We start from the raw sequence: 26,469 nt of genomic DNA, 5'->3' as shown, positions 1-26,469 counted from the left end.
TCTTCACATCAGCTTTGAGGACAAGCAAGTTCAGATTTTTGCAACTTTTAAAATACGAAGTATTTTGGTTCTAGAGTTCATTTGCTTAGCTGCTTGGGAAGAAGTTAATGTCACGCTGACGCTGGGGCCAGGCCAGAGAGAGCAGATCACACCTTGCACAAATATTTGGGTTTAGGACTAGCAAAAAGCATCCATTTGTGAAACTGAATAGGAAGCGATTTTACTTTCAAATACGCAATGTCCTCTGTGAAATAAGACTGCCTGGCCACAAAAACTAAAAGGTTATTACCTTTGATTTTGCATCTGTCACTGAGTTTCTCAGTTATTTTTTTTAATATCAGATTTATAAGGTCCAGGAATTTTACTTATTTATTTATTTATTTTTGCTTTTTAAGGTCGCACCTGCGGCATAGGGACGTTCTCAGGCTAGAGGCTGAATCAGAGCTGCAGCTGCAGGCCTACGCCACAGCCACAGCAACAGGGGATCCGAGCCATGTCTGTGACCTACACCACAGCTCATGGCAACACTGGATCCCTGACCCACTGAGTGAGGCCAGGGATCGAACCCACCCACTCATGGGTCCTGGTCGGATTCATTTCAGCTGTGCCACAAAAGGAACTCCTAGAAATTTTATTTAATGCAAAGGATTATCTCTGGTTCCTTTTTTTTTTTTTTTTTTTTTTTTTTTTGTCTTTTTGCCATTTCTCGGGCCGCTCTCGCGGCATATGGAGGTTCCCAGGCTAGGGGTCAAATCAGAGCTGTAGCCACTGGCCTACACTAGAGCCACAGCAACTCGGGATCCGAGCCACGTCTGCAACCTACATCACAGCTCACGGCAACGCCAGATCCTTAACCCACTGAGCAAGGGCAGGGACTGAACCCACAACCTCACGGTTCCTAGTCGGATTCGTTAACCACTGCGCCACGACAGGAACTCCTCTGGTTCCATTTAAGTGGAACCAAATGACATGATGATATGAACCCAGTACCAGAAGAGTACATAGTCGTCAGCAGATGTCCCCACCTGCCCTGCACCCCACTCCCACTGAGCCCTTCTCCAAGGAGCACCCCTGATACTGTGATCTTCTCTTTCAGACCTTTAACACGAATGGAAAAGCTACTTATGTTTCTGCGTGCTAGTGAGTGTGTGCTGGTGCTTATTTATTTATACAAAAGTGTATTCGAATCATATATATTTTGGGACAACTCGTTATTTTTCTTTTTTTTTTTTTTTTTTTTGTCTTTTTGTTGTTGTTGTTGTTGTTGTTGCTATTTCTTGGGCCGCTCCTGCAGCATATGGAGGTTCCCAGGCTAGGGGTCCAATCGGAGCTGTAGCCACCGGCCTACGCCAGAGCCACAGCAACGCGGGATCCGAGCCGCGTCTGCAGCCTACACCACAGCTCACGGCAACGCCAGATCGTTAACCCACTGAGCAAGGGCAGGGACCGAACCTGCAACCTCATGGTTCCTAGTCGGATTCGTTAACCACTGCGCCACAACGGGAACTCCTCGTTATTTTTCTTAATGAAGCAATACATCATGGACACATTGACACCCAGTGTTCCAGTCTGACTCTCCAACTATTTATTTAGTCTATGCTCCTCTCGAGGGACATTTAAGTGTCAACAATTTTGGAACGCCTCGTTTTAAATGGGAGTTTTTAGCTGACAATACCCTTTTGTTAGCAGTAGCTTTGGTTCAAGCTCTTTAAAAGAATCTGGAAAAATGAATTGGGGTGTAGCCATAAAGGACCTCCTTAAAGGAACAAGGACAACTTTTTGCAGTTTCTCCGTCATCAGTTTTATCGTTGACACTAACATTAACAAAATATTAAAGAGTAAAAAGCAAAGGGAACATCTGGTTTTCAGCCCAGCATGTAAGGAGCTTGGATGTTGTCACTGTGTCCTAACAACAAAGAAAAAGATAAACAAACTGAAAAATGAACGACTCTTTTTAGTGGGGTCACAGGGTAAACGGCAGATACACAGACTCACAATTTACCAGATTGGAAGCCCACGTGCAGAAGTTCCCGCAGCAGGAAGACCCAGACAGCAACTCCTGGAGGCTCGGGGTGGACAAGGCTGACAGTGACAAGGTCCAGGTCCCCAGGTCGGGGGAGGGGGGAGAGGGAAGGGGCACATACTTGTGAGTTTTATCTCCAGGAGCTCGACCAGAGAAAAACTCTCATGTTTCTGCCGGGGGAGGGGAAAGCAACTTTAGGGTTCACCAGAGCCCTCTGTCCTTCTGAACAAGGTCTGACCTCAGTAGAAACTCTTCCCAGAGCCGAATCCGCTGGGGTTTTATCAGAGCCTCCTCTACCCAGAAGAAGGGAAGTATACAACCCCAGCCCACGGCAGCCGTCTCGTCTTTCCTAACAGTGTGAGGTCAGGGGGCGGGGAACAAGGACCACTTGTGAAGGACACAGCCCAGGGCACAGGCTCACCATGGTTGGGACTGCATCACGGGACCGCAGGATGCCTCCCTACCCCTCATCCCCTCATCCCACCACTACAGGCTTCTTTATCGCAGTTCCTTTACCCAGAACATCACATCCTGTTGTAAAGGGAAATTAGAAAGCACACCAAAGGCAAAACACATAATTTGAAGAGACAGAGCCAGCTTTAGAACCAGACGTGGCAGGGATGTTGAAATGACCAGACTGCGAATTTAAAACAACTAGGATGAAGACAAGGGCTCTAGGAGTTCCTGTCGTGGCTCAGTGGTTAACAAATCCGACTAGGAACCATGAGGTTGTGGGTTCGATCTCTGGCCTTGCTCAGTGGGTTAAGGATTCAGCGTTGCCGAGAGCTGTGGTGTAGTTTGCAGATGAGGCTCAGATCTGGCATTGCTGTGGCTCTGGCATAGGCCGGTGGCTACAGCTCCGACTAGACCCCTAACCTGGGAACCTCCACATGCTGCAGGTGCGGGCCTCAAAAGACAAAAGACAGAAAAAAAAGTATAAACTTCTAGTTAAAAAACAAATGTCATAGTGATGTCATGTACAGCACAGGGAATACAGTCAATAATGTAATAACTCTGTATGATGACTAATGGTTATTAGACTTACCATGATGACCAATTTGTAGTGCATATAAATGTCAAATCACCATGTTGTACATCTCAAACTAATATAAAATTGTATGTCAACTACACTTCAATGAAAACAAGTTTTAATGGAGTTCCCTGGTGGTGCAGTGGGTTAAGGATCTCTAGCATTGTCATTGCAGTGCCTTGTGCTGCTGCTGTGGTGCAGGTTCCATCCCTGGCCTGGGAAGTTCCGCATGCAGCCAGTGTGGCCCCCCTAAATTTTTTGTCTTTTTCAGAACCACACCTGTGGCTATGGAGGTTCCCAGGCTAGGGTCGAATCAGAGTTACAGCTGCCGGGCTATACCACAGCCACAGCAATGCGGGATCCGAGCCACGTCTATGACCTACACCACAGTTCATGGCAATGCCGGATCCTCAACCTACTGAGTGAGGCCAGGGATTGAACTAATGGATACTAGTCAGATTTGTTTCTGCTGAGCCATGGAAAAAAAAATTTTTTTAAGGAAATCCAGGAGTTCCCGGTGTGGCACAGTGGTTAACGAATCCGACTAGGAGCCATGAGGTTGTGGGTTCGATCCCTGGCCGTGAGCTGTGGTGTAGTTTGCAGACGAGGCTCAGATCTGGCATTGCTGTGGCTCTGGCATAGGCCGGTGGCTACAGCTCCGATTCGACCCCTAGCCTGGGAACCCCCATATGCCACAGGTGCGGCCCCAGAAAAGGCAAAAAAAAAAAAAAAAAAAAAGAAAGAAAGAAAGAAAATCCAAGAAATGTGAGACAACTACAAGAGGTATAAGGGTATAAGATATGCAAAATGGGAATACCAGAAGGTGAAGTAAGAGAAAAAGGGAAATAAATATTTGAAGCAATTACGACTGAGGGACTTTCCGTTGTGGTGCAGTGGTAATGGGGAAGCTGACTAGTATCCGTGAGCACGTGGGTTTGATCCCTGGCCTCATTCAGCAGATTAAGGATCTGGCATTGCTGGGAGCTGTGGTGTAGGTTGCAGATGTGGCTTGGATCCCAAGTTGTTGCTGTATCTCTGACGTAGGCCTGCAGCTGTGGCTCCGATTCGACCCCTAGCCTGGGAACTTCCATATGCTGTGGGTGCTGCCTTAAAAGACAAAACAAACAGAGAAGAAAAAAAAAAAAAAAAAAAAGACAGCAGACATTACCTCACTCTGGTCAGAATGTCCATCATCAAAAAGTCTACAAATAATAAATGCTACAGAGGGTGTGGAGAAAGGGGAATTTTCCTTTACTATTGGTGGGAATGTAAATTGGTGCAGCTTGCAGGATCCAGGGTGGGAAAAAAACCCTCTCTGCCAAATACCACTGATGTGCTCTGACCAATGATTGCTTCTTCTGATCACAGAGATGCACACAAACAGGTGGATGGTCAAGTTTTTGCATATTCCTCTGTTACTGCAAGTGAATTTGAGGGGATTTAAAGGGCTGGTGCCATTTGTTTCCCCTTCATTTTACTCTTTCCTTTTGGGAACCAAACATTAAAGTCTAGGTCGATCAGAAGCAACCACATATATGGGGGAAATTAACAAATCACCATCGTGCAAAGAGAAAGGCATGGGCTAAAAAAAGACCTGAAATGACCTCAATTTACACCTCAGGCTGATCTGTGGCACAGAGACAGCCTACAACAATCAAAAATAAGGAAGGGATGGAGAGAGAAAGAGAGAGAGGAAAAAAGGATAGAGAAGAAAAGAAAATGAAAATCCTGGAGTTTCTGTCATGGCTCAGCGATAATGAACGTGACTAAGATCCAGGAGAATGTGGGTTCAATCCCTGGCCTTGCTCAGTGGGTTAAGGGCTGGTATTGCCGTGAGCTGTGGTGTAGGTCACAGACGTGGCTCAGATCTGGCGTTGCTGAGGCTGTGGCTGTGGCCAGCAGCTGCAGATCTGATTTGACCCCTAGGTCGGGAACTTCCATATGCCACTGGTGTGGCTCCAAAAAGCAAAAAAAAAAAAAAAAAAAAAAAAAAAAAAGGAAAGAAAGAAAATGAAAGTCCTGAAGATGGGGGGAGGGAGAGATTCTGATTTCCAGATGTACTGCATTATTAGATTCAAATGTCTGGTTTTCAACAAAGAACCTGGATGGCAGATCCACTTGACAAAGTCTTTAAAACAACTGTCCTAAAGATGCCAAGGAATGAAAAGATGTGAAGAAAGTCAAGAAAATGATGCAGGAACAAAATGGATAGAGAAGAACCTGAAAGAAACCAAGAAGAAATTCTCCAGCTGAAAAGTAAAATAACTGAAATGAAAATTTCACTACAGGGATTCAGGGGCATATTTGAATAAGCAGAAGAATCAGCGAACTTCACGACAGGACAACTAAATCCTGGGTCTGTGGAACAGAAAGCAAAAAGATTGGGGCAAAGTAAGATCCAAATGGCCAAACAGCACATGAAAAGATGCTCAACACTGGGGAGATACAAATCAAAGGTATCATTTCCCACTCACTAGGATGCCTACCTTAAAGAAAAAAGCAGAAAATCATGTGTTGGTTAGGATGCTGACACTGGAACACTTGAGCACTCTTGGGAGAAATGTAAAATAGTACAAGTGGTGTGTAAAACAGACTGGGAGGTCATTAAAAAAATTATAAATAGGGAGTTCCGGCTGTGGCACAGCAGCTTAAGGATCTGGCATTGCTCCAGCTGAAGTGTAGGTCCCTGGCCTGGGAACTTTCATATACCATGGGTGCAGCAAAAAGAAAAAAAAAATTAAAAATAGAATTATCATATGATCCTGCAATTACACTTATGAGGATATACTGAAAAGAACCGAAAGCAAAATCTGGACACCCATGCCAACTGAAAGCAGCATTATTTGCAATTGTTAAAATGCGGAAGCACCCAAGTGTCACTAATGGATGAACAAAATATGTATGTATATGTAATAGATTTTTTTTTTTTCTTTTTAGTTGGACTCTTAACCTGCTGAGCCTAGTCAGGTTCATTAACCGCTGAGCCACGATGGGAACCCCTGTTTGTCATTCTTTCTGCCCACGCCGCCCTGGAGAAGGTGCCCCGAGTCCCATCCCTGCAGATGGACGCTGCCTTCCTGTCATGTGATGCTGTCTCAGGAGCTGGAGGTACATCACTCCAGTCACGGCCCAGGTCATGCTACCAAAGTAACACAACATACGGGAGAAGCCCATCAGTGCAGATTCACAGGATTGGCTCCGAGCGTGCAGGTTTGGGTAGAGATGTGGAAGGTTAATGACGCAAGAAAGCACGGAGAAATGTTCAGAAACAGCCTCAGAGTCAATATTCTCAGGCAAGGCATCGGCTCAGATGCTACCTTTTCTTCAAAAATCTGCTTTACATTCCATAAACATGACTAGTGTCCCTTTATTTTATTTTTTATTTTTTATTTTTTTGTCTTTTTGCTATTTCTTGGGCCGCTCCCTTGGCATATGGAGGTTCCCAGGCTGGGGGTCTAATCGGAGCTGTAGCCACCGGCCTACGCCAGAGCCACAGCAACGCGGGATCCGAGCCGCGTCTGCAACCTACACCACAGCTCACGGCAACGCGGATCCTTAACCCACTGAGCATGGCCAGGGATCGAACCCACAACCTCATGGTTCCTAGTCGGATTCGTTAACCACTGAGCCACCACGGGAACTCTGACTAGTGTTCCTTTAGAATGCCCTCGGCCGGCATCCCATCACAGCCTCTGCCTGGCATAAAGCAGTGTCTCTGAAATGACAGTTTTCTGTGAAATGATATTTTATCATCACGAGAGTGACTTTTTTTCTCCCTTTCTCTCAGTATCTTTAAAGCCTAGCCAAGGCTCATTAAATAATCTCCTCTGAAACTTCTACCATTTTCAAATATCTTGAAAATGGAATAAACCAAGAACCACACAAATGCTCTTGAAGAAGGAACTCTGAGGAAGTTCACAGCTTTGCTCCATTTGTGACCTCAGTGGGCCCAGCGTGTCCCCTTTTGTGGCCATTGTTTAAGCTGTGTGATGTCACTTCATCTTGAATCACAGCTGGGATTGCCCTAAATGGAGATGGGTTTGAATGAGCTACACAATTGTAGCTTAACATTCTTCTTTTTTCAGTGACAACACCGGATCCTTAACTCACTGTGCCACAGGAGAACTCACTGAATTTCTCTTTTTAATTTACAATATATCGAGACATCCTCACGTCACTTTTAGTGTACCTTTTAAATAATTATTTAAATGTGCAGTTTTTGTTTGTTTGTTTTGACTTCACCAGTGGCATGTGGAAATTCCTGGGCCTGGGGTGGAACCTGCACCACAGCAGTGACAAGCTGGACCCTTAACCTACTGATCCACTAGGGAACTCCCAGATTTTCTTTCTTTCCTTCTTTTTTTTTTTTTTTTTTTTTTTTCTTACAGCCGCACATGCGGCATATAGAAATTCCCAGGCTAGGGGTTGAATGGGAGCTGCAGCTGCCAGCCTATGCCACATCTATGGCAACACCAGATCCGAGCTGCATCTGCAACCTACGCCAAAGCATGTAGCAATCCTGCATCCTTAACACACTGAATGAGGCCTGGGATCTAACCTGCACCTTCATGGATACTCTCAGGTTCTTAACCCACTGAACTCTATTTTTTATGTTTATGTTTTTCTTTCTTCCTTTCTTACTTCCTTCTTTGTCCCTCCCTCTATCCCTCTCTCCCTCCCTGTCTCTTTCTTTCTTTTTGGCCTCTCTGAAGCATATGGAGTTCCCTGGGCCAGGGATCAGATCAGATCTGATGGGAGCCACAGTTTCGAACTATGCCACAGCTGTGGCAACACCAGCTTTGGACTGAATCCGCATCCCAGTGCTCCAGAGACATCGCCAATCCTGTTGCATGCCAAAATGGGAACTCAGATTTTTTTTTTTTTCTTTTTAGGGCCATACCTGTGGCATATGGAGGCTACGAGGCTAGGGGTTGAATCTGAGTTATAGCTGCCAGCCTACACCACAGCCACAGTAATGTGGATCCGAGCCGTGTCTGCGACCTACACCATAGCTCACGGCAACACCAGATCCTTAACCCACTGAGCGAGGCCAGGGATCAAACCTGTGTCCTCATGGATGCTAGTCAGATTCATTAACTGCTGAGCCATGACGGGAACTCCAGATTTTTTTTTTCTTAAACCAATATATGCTCATGGGAAAAGGAAGTAAACAGCACAAAAAGCTGTACTTCACCCCAACACTCCCAGTTTGCCAGCTCCCCTGCCTAGAAGCAGCCATGCTTTTTGAGATTTTCTTTTTGGTGAATCCATCTAAAGACACTATCCACTAATCAGATATTAACTGAAGTTCTCTCAAATCCTTTTGTTAAGTTCCTTGGTGACCATGGTCCCCTTGACTCTAAGAAGAAGGGCAAAGTAAGACACAAGCTTAACATTGGACTTAAAATCCCAGCTTCCGAGACCCACGGCATCATCCTGAAGGCAAACAGTTTATACTAGTAATAGTTGTGCTGTGTATTTAAAAAATAAAATTGGGAGTTCCCGTCGTGGCGCAGTGGTTAACGAATCCGACTAGGAACCATGAGGTTGCGGGTTCGGTCCCTGCCCTTGCTCAGTGGGTTAACGATCCGGCGTTGCTGTGAGCTGTGGTGCAGGTTGCAGACACGGCTCGGATCCCACGTTGCTGTGGCTCTGGCGTAGGCCGGTGGCTACAGCTCCGATTCAACCCCTAGCCTGGGAATCTCCATATGCCTCGGGAGCGGCCCAAGAAATAGCAACAACAACAAAAGACAAAATACAAATAAATAAATAAATAAATAAAATTGAGTAGTAACATACAGTGAAGTGCACATATCTTAAATTTACAGCTTTATTTTTTTTCAATTTTTTTAAAAAGAGGATTATTGAGGTAGAATTTATGTATGGTGAAATTTGTCCTTTTATTTAATTAATTTATGTTTTTGGTCGAGTTCACGGTATATGGAAGTTCCTGGGCCAGGGATCAAACCAGAGCCTCAGCAATCATAATGCCAGATTCTTAACTACTAGAATCCGATATTGCAGCTGCGGCATGGGTCAAAACCAAGGTTCAGGAGTTCCCCGTTGTAGCTCAGGGGTAACGAACCTGACTGGTATCCACAAGAATGTGGGTTTGATCCCTGGCTTTATTCAGTGGGTTCAGGGTCCGGCATTGCCGTGATCTGCCATCTAAATAGATGGGTATCCTATAAAATTGGATTGTGATGATCATTGTACAACTATAAATGTAATAAATTTATTGAGTAATAAAAATTAAAAAAAAAAAGATGGGCAAAGGACTTGTATGACATTTTCCCAAAGAAGCTGTTAGATGGCCAATAGGTACATGAAAAGGAAACATGAACCAAAACCCCAATATCAACTCGCACTTCTCAGAATGGCTATTATCAGAAAGAAATAGCGTGTTAGTGACGGTGTGGAGAAAAGGAGCCCTCCTACCTTGTTGGTGGGAAGGTAATTTAGTGCAGCCACTAAGGAGAATAGCATGTCTGTTTCTCAAAAAACTAAAAATAGAGCTACTATATGACTCAATTCTACTTTCATGTATTTATTTGAAGGAAATGAAAACTCCTAATTTGAAAAGATTATCTTCATCCACATGTTTACTGACACATTAATATCAACAGCCAAGAAACGGGAATAACTTAAGGTTCCTCAGTTGGTAAGTGGATAAAGAAACTGTAGTAATATATACAATGGAATACTTTTCAGTCATAAAAATGAATGAAATCTTAACATTTATGACAATATGGATGGACATGGAAGGCATTATGCTAGGTGAAATAAATCGGAGAGAAAAACTCCAATACTATGTGATTTCAATTCTATGTGGAATCTAAAAAACAAAACACCCAAATCAGAGAAAAAGACATTACATCTGTGGATACCAGGGGTGGAAGGTTGGGGAAAGGTGGTCAAAACATGCGTATTTCAAGTTACAACACGGAGGACTGCAGGTGCATAGGGAAGTTCAGACAGTAAATCCTGAGAATGCTCACCAGAAGCAAACTTTCTTTTTTTTTAATTGTGTAAGATGACGGGTGTTAACTTATTGTGGTAATCATTTCATAAGACAGCTGCCTCTTGACCAATGCAGAGGTTGGAGGCACCCACCCTCCAGGCGGCAGGAAATCCTTGTCAGCATCTGTATCTATGATTCAACCCTCATCGGTTGTGCAGTCCTGGGGTACATGCTACTGAAAACATCCATGCCTAAGTGCACCTGCACGTCCAAAGCCAACTGTATATGCAAAGCAAACCATCATGTTTACAACCTAAACTTGTACAGTGATGGACGCCACTACCTCTCAACAAAACTGAGGGTAAAACCAGCACAGGCAGGTAAGAGCAAAAAGATGAAATGGTGCACAGAATGTGCTGGGATTTAAATGAACGCAACATTCCCTAAAGTGGCATCAGAGAATTTTAAGGAGGGGGACAGCCAGATCTTCACGTGAAATCACTTGGGACACTGTGAGAGTGGACTATCAGGAAAAGCCACGAACCCAATGAAGGTGTAAACCACGGCAGGGGTGCTAGGAGACAGGCTAGCAGAACTGTGAGGCTGGATGTGGAGCCCAGGCAGAGGAATTCAGAATGAACTTCAGGTTTCTGGCAGATGCGATCAAATAACCAGGAAAACAAAGGAGGAAGATGTGATGGATGTAAAGGAGACGACATTCAATTCTGGAGTTTCAGGGATTTAGGCAATGACCTCGTAGGGATCTAGATGTACGGTGTGTTGCTCAGAAGGGACATCTGGCAGGGGTCTGAAGTTGCACGTAATGAGCACAGAGGGATCAGATCAGGAAGGCAGGTGTTGGCACTGAGAGTGAGGCCCCAAAATGAGGCCTTGGGAACTGCAATATTCAAGTCAACAGGAGAGAAACAATCAGAGTGAAAAGGCAGCCTACTGAATAAGAGAAAATATTTGTAAAGCATGAATTTGATGAAAGATCAGTCTCCAAAATACATAAGGAACTCCTGCAACTCAACAGCAAAAACCCCTAATAACCCAGTTAAAGGGTAAAAGATTTAAATAGACTTGTGTCCAAAGATGACATACAGATGGTGAACAGGTATATGAACAAAAGGCTCAATATAACTAATTTCCACAGAAATGCAAATAAAAGCCACAATGAGATATCACCTTATACCTGTCAAAAATGCTATTATCAAAAAATCAAAAAACCAAAGCAACAGAAACAAAAGCAAAAATAAACCAATGGGATCTAATCAAATTGACAATCTTGCACAGCATAAGAAATCATAAAAAAACCAAAAAGACCCCACGAACTTATAGCCAATTCATTTATGACAAAGGAGGCAAGAATATACAATGGAGAAAAGACAGCCTGTTCAATAAGTGGTGCTGGGAAAACTGGACAGCTACATGTAAAAGAATGAAATTAGAATACTTCCTAACACCATACACAAAAATAAACTCAAAAGGGATTAAAGACCTAGATATAAGACCAGAGACTATAAAACTCTTAGAGGAAAACATAGGCCGAACACTCTCTGACATAAACAACAGCAACGTCTTCTCAGATCCACCTCTTAGAGTCATGACAGTAAAAACAGAAATAAACAAATGGGACCTAATTAAATTTAACACTTTCTGCATAGCAAAGGAAACCCTAAACAACACCAAAAGACAACCCACAGAATGGGAGAAAATATTTGCAAATGAATCGACTGACAAGGGATTAATCTCCAACATTTACAAACACCTTCTGCAGCTCAATACCAAAAAGACAAACAACCCCATCAAAAAAGGGGCAGAAGATCTAAACAGACAATTCTCCAAAGAAGACATACAGATGGCCAAAAAACACATGAAAACATGTTCTACATCACTCATTATTAGAAAAATGCAAATCAAAACCATTATGAGGTACCACCTTACACCAGCCAGAATGGCCATCATCAAAAAGTCTACAAACAGTAAGTGCTGGAGAGGGTGTGGACAAAAAAGAACTCCATTACACTGTTGGTGGGAATGTAAATTGGTGCAACCACTGTGGGAAACAGTATGGAGATTTCTCAGAAAACTAAAAATAGAACTACCACTTGATCTAGCAATCCCACTCCTGGGCATCTATCCAGAGAAAACCATGACTTGAAAAGATACACGTACTCCAATGTTCATTGCAGCTCTCTATACAATAGCCAAGACATGGAAACAACCTAAATGTCCATTGACAGAGGAGTGGGTAAAGATGTGGTACACATACATGATGGAATATTACTCAGCCATTAAAAGGAATGAAATACTACCAACATGGATGGACCTAGAAATTATCATGCTAAATGAAGTCAGTCAATCAATGAGACACCAACATCAAATGCTATCACTGACACGTGGAATCTGAAAAAAGGACACAATGAACTTCTTTGCAGAACAAATACTGACTCACAGACTTTGAAAAACTTATGGTTTTCAAAGGAGACAGGTTGGGGGGTGGGGGGATGTGCTGAGGGTGCGGGATGGAAATGCTAGAAAATTGGATTGTGATGATCATTGTACAACTATAAATGTAATAAATACATTGAGTAATAAAAAAATAAATAAAAACAAAAACAAAACAAAAAGACAACTTACAGAATGGGAGAAAATAGTTTCAAATGATGCAACTAACAAGGACTTAATCTCTAGAATATACAAGCAACTTAATAAAACTCAACAGCAAAAAAGCCAACAACCCAATTGAAAAATGGGCAAAAACCCTGAATAGACATTTCTCCAAGGAAGATATGTAGATGGCCAACAAGCACATGAAAAAAATGCTCAACATCACTGATTATTAGGGAAATGCAAATCAAACCTACCACAAGATACCACCTCACGCCAATCAAAATGGCCATCATTAATAAGTCAACAAATAGCAAATGCTGGAGGGGGTATGGAGCAAAGGGAACCCTCCTGCACTGTAGGTGGGAATGTAAGCTGGTACAACCATTATGGAGAACAGTATGGAGGTACCTTAGAAAACTATACATAGAACTACCATATGACCCAGCAATCCCACTCCTGGGCCTATATCCAGACAAAACTTTCCTTGAAAAAGACACATGCACCCACATGTTCATTGCAGCACTATTCACAATAGCCCAGACATGGAGACAACCCAAGCGTCCATTGACATGATTAAATTAAGACAATGTGGTGTATATATACACAATGGAGTACTACTCAGCCATAAAAAGAACAAAATAATGCCATTTACAGCAACATGGATGAAACTAGAGACTCTCATACTGAGTGAAGTTAGTCAGAAAAAGAAGGACAAATACCATATGATATCACTTATATCTGGACTCTAATACATGGCACAAATAAAACTCTCCAAAGAAAAGAAACTCATGGACTTAGAAAACAGAATTGTGGTTGCCAAGGGGAGGGGGAAGGAGTGGGATAGACTGGGAATTTGGGATTAATAGATGCAAACTATTGCCTAAGGAATAGATTAGCACTGAGATCCTGCTGTATAGCACTGGGAACTATGTCTAGTCACTTATGATGGAGCATGACAATGTGAGAAAAAAGAATGTATACATGTATGTGTAACTGGGCCACCATGCTGTACTGTATAAAATTGATAGAACACTACAAAACAGCTATAATGGAAAAAAAAATCATTATATATAAAAAAAGTAAAGGCCAAAAAAAAAAAAAAAAAAGACAACATGGATGTGGTGAGATTGGACCTTTTTTTTGGATTTGGTGGGAATGCAAAATGGTACAGCTGCTACAGAAACAGTATGGATCTTCCTCAAGAAATTAAAAGCACAACTAGGAGTTCCTGTTGTGGCGCGGTGGAAACGAATCCGACTAGGAACCACGAGGTTGCAGGTTCGATCTCTGGCCATGCTCAGTAGGTTAAGGATCTGGCATTGCTGTGAGCTGTGGTTTAGGTTGCAGATGCAGCTTGGATCTGGCGTTGTTGTGGCTCTGGCGTAGGCTGGTGGCTACAGCTCCAATTCGACCCCTAGGCTGGGAATCTCCATGTGCTGCAGGTGTGGCCCTCAAAAGACAAAAAACAAAACAAAAAAACCAAAAACCATAATTAGTACACAATCCAGCAGTCCCACTTTGGGTATCTATCCAAAAGTTCTGAAATCAGGATCCTAAAGGCATATGAGCACTTCTATGTTCACTGCAGGACTATTCACAGTAGTCAAGATGTGGAAATAAAGTTCATTGACAGATGAAGGGGTTAAAATTGTGGTCTAGGAGTTCCCCTTGTGGCTCAGCGCTAACAAAACTGACTAGTATCCACAAGTACATGGGTTTGATCCTGGCCTTGCTCAGTGGGTCAGGGATCCGTCATTGCCATGAGCTATGGTATAAGTTGAAGATGTGGCTCAGCTCTGGTGTTGCTGTGGCTGTGGCGTAGGCCAGCAGCTGCAGCTCCAATTCGACCCCTAGCCTGGGAATTTCTATACGCAATTGGTGTGGCCCTAAAAAGACCTAAAAAAAAAAAAAAAAAAAAAAAATTGGTCTACACATACAATGGATGTCAGCCTTAGGAAAACATGGTAAGTTCCTGTCGTGGCTCAGTGGTTAACGAATCTGATTAGAATCCATGAAGAGGCAGGTTTGATCCCTGGCCTTACTCAGTGGGTTAAAGAGCCGGAGTTGCCTGAGCTGTGGTGTAGGTCGAAGATGAGGCTGGGACCCTGTGCCGCTGTGGCTGTGCTGCAGGCTGGCAGCTACAGCTCTGATTAGACCCCTAGCCTGGGAACTTCCACGTGCCACAGCTGTGGCCCTAAAAAGCAAAAAAAAAAGAAAAAAATAAAAGAAAAAGGAAGAAAACATGATGAGCCTTGAGAATATTATGTTGAGTAAAACAAGCTGGTCAGAGAGGCAATGCGGGGTGATTCCTCTTACATAAAGTCCCTAGAATAGGCTACTTCAGAGTCAGAGTGGAATAGAGGTTGCCAGGGTGGCAGGAAGGGGACCAAGGAGTGACTCTTCGACAAACCTCTCCTCTTCTGAGAAGCTTCAGAGGCGCTGGTGCAGCAGCCAGGGGGCAAGTCCAAGAGCACTGAGAGTGTCCAGGGGATGTGGCCGTGGCATGAGCCAAGGGGAGCCTCGGGGTGATATCTGGAGGGAAAGTCAGCTACCACCCTGGAAGAGGGCTGGCAAGTCAGGGACAGAGGGCCCTGTGGGCAGCCTGCTCTCTCAAGCCGTGTTGACGTGATGGAGGACTGTCTGTGCCACTGTCCCAGGCACTCTTCAGGAAAGCTGGGTAGGGACTACCAATATGTGATTACTCCTAAAATAGACCCCAAACCCCTGATGATGAAGCAAAGAGGAAAAACGTGAATCATTAAATTTTTAAAAGATGAAATAGATGTATTCAATGAAGAGTGTTACAAAACTCTCACAGTTGTCCAAACAAACAATTAGGAGTTGGGAATTCTCTTGTGGTGCAGCAGGTTAAAGACCCAGTGGTCTCTCTGCAGTGGCTCAGGTTGCTGCTGTGGTACAGGTTCAGTCCCTGGCCTGGGAACTTCCACATGCTGCAGATGAGGCAACCCCCCCACCCCGCCCGCCCACAAAAGTGTGAGCTGTTAGACCTTAAGGTGACACATGATACAGAGGCCTGGGTATCTCTGGACAAGAATGTCACCAACAGCCTTGACTTGGTTGGGAAAGTAGATGGTTTAGAGGCCAAAAGCCCCATTCAGGGAAGAATCTCTGGTTTCTACAATAGGGAAGGTTTGGGGGAGGCTCAGCATCCGACACAAGAATAACACCATGACTTGAAAACTGCACTGAATTGCTGTACTTATTCAAAGTTAATTTAATACCATTATCCATATTGATAATTTTCCAAATAGCAAAAGAAATAGCATCACTTTTCTTTGGTTGCATTCACTTAACCTCCACTGATAGAGTATTGAGGAGTAACTTAAAAAAAAAAAAACTTAAAAAAGCAAGGGACCAATGTTTTGAACCAATTCCAATTTTTTTTTCCTTCTTGTCTTTTTAGGACCGCACCTCTGGCATACAGAGGTTCCCAGGCTGCGGGTCTAATCAGAGCCATAGCTGCCATCCTACGCCACAGCCCCAGCTATGCCAGATCCAAGCCGCATCTGCAGCCCACACCACAGCTCACAGCAATGCCGGATCCCTAACCCACTGAGCAAGGCCAGAGATCAAACCTGCGGCTTCATGGTTCCTAGTCGGATTCGTTTCCACTGCACCGTGACGCGACGGGAACTCCTCAATTTACATGTCAATTGCTGGTTATACAAATTTGAGAGAAAACCCTTAAGAAAACATTCATTATGTGGAGCAAAGCTGGCCTAAGATAACGCACACAAACCAATATAGTCTATTTAATAAAAATATTTAATGCTGCCAAAAAGTATAAAAATACAGTAGGAATGGCAGTACAATACAAAGTAGTCTCTCTAATTTATTTCTTTTACATCTTTCTACATTTCACACACGCATTAAAAAAATTTAACAATGCATCAAATTAGAGGGTTCTGCAAAGTCTTCTGCTGGTGGTGCTCTTCGTTCCCTGGATGTAAGGTTTACTTTGTAAACAGACAAGTGTGAGGCAATCTACAGGCTTATCAAGCCTCACTTAATTTCCGGAGTGGGCTTCAGGTCTTGCTTTGCACATCAATGGTTCAAAATTTATAGCTGCAGAATATTCTCAAGTCATGAATATTTAGGTGTCTGTCAATCTTGGCCTAAAACATAAAATAAGAAGTCATCTATTCAATTCATAGTTACCAAACACACAGACATACACAGATACACGCAAACATAAAAGGACTAACAATGAACCAAAAAGGCAACACATTCCAACACATCACACTCAAGCACACTGAGGGCTTTGCTGTGTCTCAGTAAAACTGCTTACGTGCCTGATTTTCAAGCAGAATTGGTGGCCTCATTTTAAATCGGAGTAACTTTTGAAAGCACCGTAATTTTTCAAGATTTACTAACTATGAATTTTTTAGGTCATCCTGTATTACTCAAGAAATGACCTGCATGTGCCATACATAGACAGACAGGTTTAAAAAAAATGTACCCACAACAGTTTAGGAAGATTACATGGTATGTGCTAGACTTACCAATACTTTGGAATTCAATGCAAAAGCCTAATCCAATTGGACCTCCACTGTATCACACTGCTAAAAGTGTCATGAACGTAATGTCTGAACATAAAGCTGGCTTACACCGTTAAATCATGGACCGTGAGCAGATGCCTTCTGTCCTGAAGGATAATGCTAATGATTATAGCAATACATAACTGAAGTGACACGATTAAAGTTACTATCAGTATAAAAGAAAACACAGACATAAAGTAATTGATAGGTTTATTGTATTTTTAGGCCAAAAAGTAAAGATAAATGAGAGTTTAAACAAGCAACAGAGGAATGAAACGACTACATTAAGGGCAGTTGAGCTTTTAATGTTATTTCACAGAATTTGCAAACAGCTGAACTTCTGAGACGGTAACTGGTCTTTCCCTTTAAGAACTTCCCTTACTAGGACAAACCCCCAGGTCTAAACGCTATAAATAAATAGGAGATTTAAACCACACCCCACACTTATCCAAACGTTGAGTCAAAACCCCCAAGTACTGGGCTTCTTCCTGACCAGGCTCCTTGGTGTCTGATCTTCTGACACTGACAGAGAGACATCAAGACATCGAGGAAACATTGCTGCGAGATGCCTGTGGTCACAGAAATGACCACAGATGCTTCTGGTGGGGACCTAAGAACCCCAGGCCTAAGTGGCTGAGTGAGGAAAGGACTCTGATCACGGCAAACATGCATGTGTTTCGCACGCAGAGTCCGCTTGTTAAAATGCAGGGACCCAGTCCACTGGTCAGAGTGAAATGCTTGTGTTGTTTAGGCTCTGATGCCCCACTACTGCTCTGCTCCTGTGCTACTTGAAACTGTTTCACGAAAGCTTTTGGAGCGAAAACCTTTGATTTGCTTCACTTAAAAAACAGAATCAGCAAGGCCCTGCTGTAGAGCCCAGGATGCTGCACTCAATGTTCTGTAATAACCTAAAAGGGGAAAGCATGGATGTGCATCTATGTCCAACTGGTTCACTCTGCTGTAATCTGACACCAACACAATACGGCAAGGCGACTATACACCAACACAAAATAAAATTTTTTTTTTAAAGTAAGGAGGGGAAAAAAAAAGAGGGTAATTTTGGATTTTAACAGGAAAAATTATCTGTCTAATGCTTTTCTATTTAAATATCTGGTTGAACTATCACATAACAACAGATTTGGTGAGATACAATGGGAAAGCATGAGTTACGGGGAATCCAGTCAGACAGGAGTTTAAACCGCAGCTTTGCAGGAATGAGCTGTACAATCTTGGGCAAGGTACTTATTTTCTGACTCCATTTTCTCATCTGAAACTAGGGTAACATGATGCAGAACTGCCAGGCACTGTCTCCCCCAGCAGCGTGACAAAGACACGGTCAATGACTGAACCAGCCTGCCAGTGGCCAGCTTCCCACCTGAGGTTACAAACACACCCAAGGAGCTCCTGCCATCAAAACATCACACTAGGGTTTTAGTGGGAAAACCAAACACTCAGTCTCTGGGATAAGCAAGGCACTGCCTTACAGACAAAATCAGCTTACTCGGTTTCCCTTTGTCTTTTGTCCTTTTAGGGCCGCACCCATGGCATATGGAGGTTCCCAGGCTAGGGGTCGAATCGGAGCTGTTGCTGCCGGCCTATGCCAGAGCCACAGCAACGCCAGATCCAAGCCTCGTCTGCGACCTACACCACAGCTCACGGTAACGCTGGATCCTTAACCCACTGAGCGAGACCAGGGATCGAACCCACAACTTCATCGTTCCTAGTCGGATTCGTTTCCACTGCACCACGACAGGAACTCCAGCTTCCCTCTCTTGAATTCACCAAAACTCAAAATAACTTCAGGTTTGTTTGCTAGTCAGATTCATTTCCGCTGAGCCACGAGGGGAACTCCAGATGCTTTTCTTTAAAAAATGGCTTCCCAGAGTTCCTGTGTGGCTCAGCAGTAATGAACACAACTAGTATCCATGAGGATGTGGGTTCAATCCCTGGCCTTACTCATGGGGTTAAGGATCCAGTGTTGCTGTGGCTGTGGCGTAGGCTAGAAGCTGCAGCTCGGATTCGACCCCTAGGCTGGGAACTTCCATATGCCTTGGGTGCAGCCCTAAAAAAGACTACCACCAACAAAAAAGGCTTCTGTAAGGATAAAGAAATTCACATGCAATTGTCTTTACAGCATCCCAAAACATACTACATGGTGGAAAACCAGACATTATTAAAGTAGACTCTCTAAGTAGTACCATCACTGAGTCCTGTCATTTCCATATTCCACCCTAATGAAGCAGGAAGAGTTCAGATGATGCAACTTTTCATTCTCTCAGTGGACCCACAGAGATGGCCAGAGAGTCCAAGGGCTTTTTCACTGTCAGGCTGTTACTGGTAAATACAAGCCCTCAACCCAAGTAAAGCCCCTGGTATGAGTCTCTGTCACTTGGGGTAGCACTCTGAGACGTAGTGAATAGCACACAACGTGAGCAAAGGCTCAGCAACAGCAGCTGAAAAAGTCCTCCCCACAGAAGCTTCGAGACCCAGCAGCAAAGGGAGACAACATTTCTCTGAATAGGCTGAGCTAAAGCCCTGGGCACAGCTGCTCAACGCTGCTCTTGCAGCATCTGAAGACAGCAGGTACTGAGGAAAATTCCTGCTGCCGAGGGGAAGATCGCCAAACCCACTATCCTCCTAGAAGTTTCATCTTTACAAACTACTCAAGAAAGTGGCTACCTTAAAACTCCCAAGTTAAAAGCTTAAATTCCCAATCTGGACAAACAACAAAAGGGCTGTCTTAGGGCCAGGCACAAGAGTGAAGCCACTAAGTGTGCAGAGGGCTCCCGGGCAGGGCAGGCGCCATGACACCACTTACACACTCGACAGAACAGGATATGGTGTGTGTAACCTGCCCACTACTGCAGGGAAATGCAACCAGGTCCAAACCAGCGGACTGGGGGAAAGGCGGAAGAAATAGGTCAAGCCCAGAATAAGTCAGCCAGGCAACAACCAAGACCTGGATTTTAAGCCAAAAGGGCTTCATTTTATTTTTTATTATTTTTTATTTTTATTTTTTTGTCTTTTATTGCCATTTCTTGGGCCACTCCCGTGGCATATGGAGGTTCCCAGGCTAGGTGTCGAATCGGAGCTGTAGCCACGGCCTACACCAGAGCCACAGCAATGTGGGATCCGAGCCTCGTCTACAACCTACACCACAGCTCACGGCAATGCCGGATCCTTAACCCACTGAGCAAGGCCAGGGATCGAACCCACAACCTCATGGTTCCTAGTAGGATTCATTAACCAGTGAGCCACGATGGGAACTCAAGGCTTCATTTTATTACGTGAAAAAACACTAAATTCCTATTTTTCAAAAATTTATTTTTAAGGTGTTGTGCCCCTAGCATCGAAGTAATAAGTCAATGCCAAGTGAGGGTTTTCTGACGTAATAAAAGAGACAGATGGCAGTGAGATGGGTGCCCAGGGAGTTTGCTGGTGCCTTGGTGGGTTAAGGCATTGTCACTGTTGTGTCTCAGGTTCAATCCCTGGCCCAGGAACTCCTGCATACTGTGGGCAAGAAAGGGGGGAGGGAGGGAAGAAGAAAAGGGAGGGAGGGAGGAAGGGAGAGAAAGGAAGGAAATGGGAGCCCAGAGCACATCATTCCTGCTGGGCCAAAGCTCCAGATGGGGAAGCAGCACAAGCCCAGCCTCAGCTGTCCACACCCTGCCAGCAGGCAGACCCTCACCCCTGCGCCACACCTGCCACTGACACACCCTCTTGGACCTGCTAGGACTCAAAGTTGGAGCTCACAGAAGGCGTGACTCCTGCACATAGGGAGCAACAGATGATACGTGTAGACGTTAGGCATACAATACCCTGCATCAAACTGATCTCTATGAGGCTTGAGTCTGAAAGCAAACATCAAAGCAAACCAAATTTAAAATCTGTGCAGTGGAATTCCCGTGGTAGCTCAGTGGTAACAAACCCGACCAGTACCCATGAGGATGAGGGTTTGATCCCTGGCCTCTCTCAGTGGGTTAAGGACCCAACGTTGACATGAGGTCATAGATGAAGCTCGGATCTGGTGCAGCTGTGGCTGTGGTGTAGGCTGGCAGCTGCAGCTCCAATTCGACCCCTAGCCTGAGAACTTCCATATGCCATAGGTGCGACCCTAAAAGCAAAAAAATAAAATAAAATAAATAAAATCTGTTCAGTAACGAGGCTGGCACCTTGGAAATGTATTCCTTACAACAGTATACAATAGCCAATAAAAGACTTCTAACATAGCCAGGTTCTGATCTCTGTCTTTTCATATAGAATCTAATCAGAAGTGTTTTTCTAAGAGGGAAACAACCTTTTTTGAGAATGATCTCTCTAGATGCACCATATACCTGACACTCTTCAATGACAGCAGCATGGACAAAGGTAGGAAAGCCAAGCCTCAGGCTGGTTATGGCTCAATAATGTCTGACCTGCCTCACACTCCTGCTGGGAGGCTCACTAGGGTAACCGTGGAAGGCGCAGAGCACCGAGCCTGGCAGGGCGAATGACCACTGCGTGAGAAGCACCACCCCTCCGATGGCAGTGAAAACCAAGAGGGAATTGTGACAAACTGCAGGACTGCTCTATCTCATGCACCAGTTTTTTTAACCAGTACGTATTTTTAAAATTCAAATCATTAAATTCTAATTTATTTGAAAGGGGACATGCACAAGTGTACGTAAAATTAACATACAAGTCACAACTCCTTCCTCTGGCACACCTGTTAGGCAGAGCTACTAAAAAAAAAAAATCAGGTTGTTTACCTCCTTTGTCTTTTTTGTTCATTTCTTGGTAGAAATACTAATACATAATGAAATGGACCAAAAATATAGAAGAGGAAAAGGACAGAGAAATGTATAAAACCCCTCTAAATATGAGAACTGGCTACTATTATTATTCAAAGTTCTCTATGTACTCTTATATTACTTTTTTTTTTTTTTTTAATTCCCTTAAGAGTTCAGGAAAGGAGGAGTTCCCGTCGTGGCGCAGTGGTTAACGAATCCAACTAGGAACCATGAGGTTGCAGGTTCGATCCCTGGCCTTGCTCAGTGGGTTAACGATCCGGCGTTGCCGTGAGCTGTGGTGTAGGTCGCAGACGTGGCTCGGATCCCGCGTTGCTGTGGCTCTGGCGTAGGCTGGCGGCTACAGCTCTGACTGGACCCCTAGCCTGGGAACCTCCATATGCGGAGGGAGCAGCCCAAGAAATAGTGGAGAAAAAAAAAAAAAAAAAGAGTTCAGGAAAGGAGCTCCCTTTGTGGCTCAGCGGCTAACGAACCCAACTAGGATCCACGTGGGTTCGATCCCTAGCTGTGCTCAGTGGGTTAAGGATCCGGTGTTCGTGGGCTGTGGTGTAGGTCGCAGACGTGGCTCAGATCTGGCGCTGCTGTGGCTGTGGCGTAGGCTGTTGGCTGCAGCTCCAATTCAACCCCAGCCTGGGAACCTCCGTATACTGCAGACGTGGCCCTAAAAAGCAAAAGCAAAGAAAAAAAAAAAAAAGAGTTCAGGAAAAAGGCATTATTTTAATGTTATATTATACATGGGTAAACTAAATAAGAATTTATTTTTAGATATAAAAATCAGCAGGTGAATGGGATAAAACGCTTGGTAGATGAAAGTGGAAATGAGCACAGAAGCAGTGGTGCATCCCTGAGTAGAGGCTGCTATCAGTTTGTTGGCAGGAACAGATGTGAACACACACAGACTAGGAATTTAATGCAAATATCCTTTCTTAAAAATAATAAGGCCTCTGGCTTTTTTTTATTAGCAAAATACCACCACTTCATCAGAGTCAAAGCGCACAAGTGATCTTCAGCATCTGCCCCAAGGGGTAAATACCACGGAGACCCAAAGACATGCTGGTTCCCAAGGGAGCAGACCCATGAGGGCTGCTGACTAGACCCCTCCCGACTGGAGGCTCAGCACACTCCCCAGGCATCTGCTTGCAGGAGGAAAGCCCACTCGCCTTTGCAGAGGTTTATCAACAAGCGCCCCTGCACTGGTGGGATCTAACATACAGGTAACAGAGACACCTCCCAGAAGGACAGAAAGCAGGAAAAGCAAAGTGTCCCACAGAGCACATTCCCTGTGCAGGGACGAGGGCATCCTGCCAGTGTGCCTCCCATAAAGTCTTTACCCTTCACTGAAAGCAAGGCTCTCTGCAGCTGGAATTTAACAGGTCTACCTGTATTTGACTTGCCGAGTAATATACTATATTTCAGCAAAGATAAACCAAGGGAAAAAAGTGGGTTTTTTTGTTTGTTTGTTTGTTTGTTTTTTAAGGGCCACACCTGAGGCATATGGAAGTTCCCAGGCTAGGGGTCGAATCAGAGCTGTATCTGCCAGCCTACACCACAGCTCACAGCAACACCAGATCCTTAACCTACAGAGCGGGGCCAGGGATCAAACCTGAGTCCCTATGGATACTACTCAGCTTCGTTACCACTGAGCCATAACAGGAACTCCAGAAAAAAATATATATATATTTTTAACCAATAGTGACCTAAAATGTAAGGGTCCTGGTTCCTGAACATAGGTGTAATGTAGACAGACACACAAACGTCCCTTTCACCTCCTTCCATTTAAAGGCTGCAGGACACAATGGTTACTGGGCTGGGGCACAGGTGCACGGTCCACAAATTATACTTAATACACAGCCCCTACGTGCCTCTATGCTTTCAGTGTGATTCAACACATTTGAGGAAGCTATTCAAATCAACTCCAAATGACTATTTATACCAACGGTTTTCAAACGGTTAACCGCCCCCTTAAAGTAATCAAACTTGAATTCAGGAATTCTCACGTAGTGAGTAAAACAAAGCAGAGGCAGTCTGGGGGGAAGGGAAGGCCGAGGGCTTGAGCAATTCCTTCCACCTCTTGGGAGTCTGCACCCTGAGAAACCCATAGTTTAAAAACTACTGAAATAATGTGATTTCATTATTTCAGCAATTAAATTTATAACAACTGTAACTGGGACACCATGCTGTATAGTAGAAAAAAAATTGTACTGGGGAAATAACAATAAAAAAATTTATAACAACTATTTAAAGTTTAAGTAAAACAAGTTAAACACTGGAAGGAATGTTAGGATCTGAACAAAGCTAGCGCTCAAATGAGCAGTTAAATTCGAACACAAAATGCTTAAAAAATACCCATTAAGAATTTAAAGGGACAGCGTAAGGTTTGTACATCATTATACTATTTATTGAAGTGGAAAGAACTTAAAAATTTTTTTACTTCAAAAGTTCAGTCTAGTAAACTGAAAACATGGATAAGAAAACGCTGCTCCTTATTTTTATTTCCTACATCATGATATAACCCCAATTATAAATTAGGGTAATTACATTGAAATTTTCATGAAAAATAAACAGTATTAATAATGGGGTTTACAAAACCAGTTTTTTTGTTGTGTTTTTTTTTAACAAAGTCTTGACCAACTGTTACCTGACTATGCCAGTGAGGAGAATTACCCTTCAAAGATATTTTTTTTAAAGAGAAAAATTTTGTTTGTTTTTCTTTTTAAAATTAGGAAACTGTAAAACATAAAAGAAATGCAAATATATAGTAAAAACTGCTTATTCAGAGTTCTAACTGCTCATATCAAACCTCTCTTTAGGAAAACTTATCCAATACAATTGAATCAACACACAATTTATTTTTTTATGGTAACAGAATTTTCAAATTGAGCTTTTAAAAAAGTACATTTAACTACAAAAGTAAGATTAAATAGGTACTTATAAAATATATTTACCCTGAAATGGTTAAGAATATAAAATGTTGATGCCCATGTCAATAGTACATTATACATAACACACGTTACTTAAAGGTCATTTTCTTTCCAGTAATAATGTAGATAAGAGCACAATATTTATTGCTTTTATCAAGTGCAGGTTAAAATCCAGACAGCCTCCAAAACCGAATCCTTGTGATAAAGGACATTAGGCTTAACGTACACAGATAGAGCTGAGAATGAGCCAGTTCTGCATAAGCATCAAGTCTTTATCTGGGGCAGTGGGTCCAGGACCCACCACCTCTTGTGGGCATCCAGCCTCCGCACCGTCTGCACACAGACGGACCCCTGTGATTCACGCAACACCGTCAGCTAACAGTGCTGAAGCTTGTGGCAAAATTAATTATTCATAGGACATTTTGCTGAAAAAACAGTGTCCAGCCAACAAAAGCGCCAACCAGAATGACCGACACAAACCCCATCTTAGTGAGAATAGGTTGCCAATATAACCACCTTTTCCTCTTTCGCTCGGTCTCGTTGAGCCTCTGCTTCATCTGCTGCACCTTCTGAGCTGTGCCGGCTCTCCTGTCCTCTCGAATGCGCTTCCGCAGGGCACTGTGGACCAAGCAGGACAGGTGAGTGGGAGGCTGGTTCAAACGCATCCACCCAGCCTTCTCTACCCAAACACCTAGATGCAAGGGCCCAGAGGGGCAGCTGGAGGCCAGCGGCAGTTACGTTAATAAACTCAACTTTTTATTAACACTTTATGTGAATAAACACTTGGAGCAGGACATGAAAAGAAGCGCAGTGCCAGCTTGGTTTCTTTGCTAACCAGCCAGCAGGGGTAGGAAGACAGGGTCTCCCAGCATGTGAGCCCCTTTAGAGTTTATATTTGATTTTTCACCAAGGCCCTTAGACCTAATGTTTCCATGAATATTCCATTGCACCTACTGCTGTTTGTCCACATGCTTTTTTTTTTCTTTTCTTTTCTTTCTTTCTTTCTTTCTTTTTTTTTTTTTTGTATTTTTGCCATTTCTTGGGCCATTCCTGTGGCATATGGAGGTTCCCAGGCTAGGGGTCCAATCGGAGCTGTAGCTGCCAGCCTACAACAGAGCCACAGCAACGTGGGATCCAAGCCGTGTCTGCAACCTACACCACAGCTCACGGCAATGCCGGATCGTTAACCCACTGAGCAAGGCCAGGGATCGAACCCGCAACCTCAAGGTTCCTAGTTGGATTTGTTAACCACTGAGCCACGATGGGAACTCCTGTCCACACACTTTTCCAGCTCCCATTTTCCTTCCCAATACAGAGTTCTATTCCAACAGAAGCTCTTGACTCCTAAGACCACAGTCCTGGGACAATGCCAAGGGCAACACGTAAATCACTGTTCCTTCCCTTACCAAAAAACCCTCACAAATCCCATCTCTTTTCACTCACTGCTTATATTTCAGCAAAAGCCTAACTAGTTTCCCTTCCTGCCACAGTAGCTATTCTAAAGCATAGCTCTGATGGTACAGTATCATTAAAAATCTTTCAGTGTCTACTACATTCAGAGTCAATTTTTTT

At 43.7% G+C, this 26,469-nt stretch overlaps 1 protein-coding gene and 1 long non-coding RNA gene across 9 annotated transcripts in view; both read right to left on the bottom strand.

The window, feature by feature from the left end:
* Positions 1-10,062: 10,062 nt before the first annotated feature.
* LOC146402707 (uncharacterized) lies at positions 10,063-14,081 on the bottom strand. The gene is made up of 2 exons (XR_014807608.1): positions 14,029-14,081; positions 10,063-13,983 (listed from the first exon to the last, which is right to left on the bottom strand). It is a non-coding gene; the product is annotated as an uncharacterized LOC146402707 (long non-coding RNA).
* A 2,317-nt stretch (positions 14,082-16,398) lies between these two features.
* Positions 16,399-26,469, bottom strand: part of PTPN2 (protein tyrosine phosphatase non-receptor type 2) — a 77,212-nt gene continuing 67,141 nt past the window's right edge. For 4 of the 8 annotated variants that reach the window (XM_021096021.2, XM_021096023.2, XM_084964095.1 and 1 more), the window contains 2 exons: positions 25,414-25,515; positions 16,399-16,766 (listed from right to left, as the gene is read on the bottom strand). In XM_021096021.2, coding sequence (XP_020951680.1) covers positions 16,745-16,766; positions 25,414-25,515 — 124 coding nt within the window. In that variant the 3' untranslated portion in view covers positions 16,399-16,744. Of the gene's footprint in view, positions 16,767-24,352; positions 25,516-26,469 lie in introns of those variants that run through there. The other 4 variants (XM_021096020.2, XM_021096022.2, XM_084964094.1 and 1 more) reach the window with 1 other exon arrangement.

This window comes from Sus scrofa, chromosome 6 (genome assembly GCF_054392235.1).
Source record: "Sus scrofa isolate SSC_HxYL_T2T_F1_AM1 chromosome 6, Sscrofa_HxYL_maternal_Yorkshire_Landrace_v2.0, whole genome shotgun sequence".
NCBI classification, from domain to species: domain Eukaryota; kingdom Metazoa; phylum Chordata; class Mammalia; order Artiodactyla; family Suidae; genus Sus; species Sus scrofa.
This window is presented reverse-complemented; position numbering and strand designations above follow the sequence as displayed.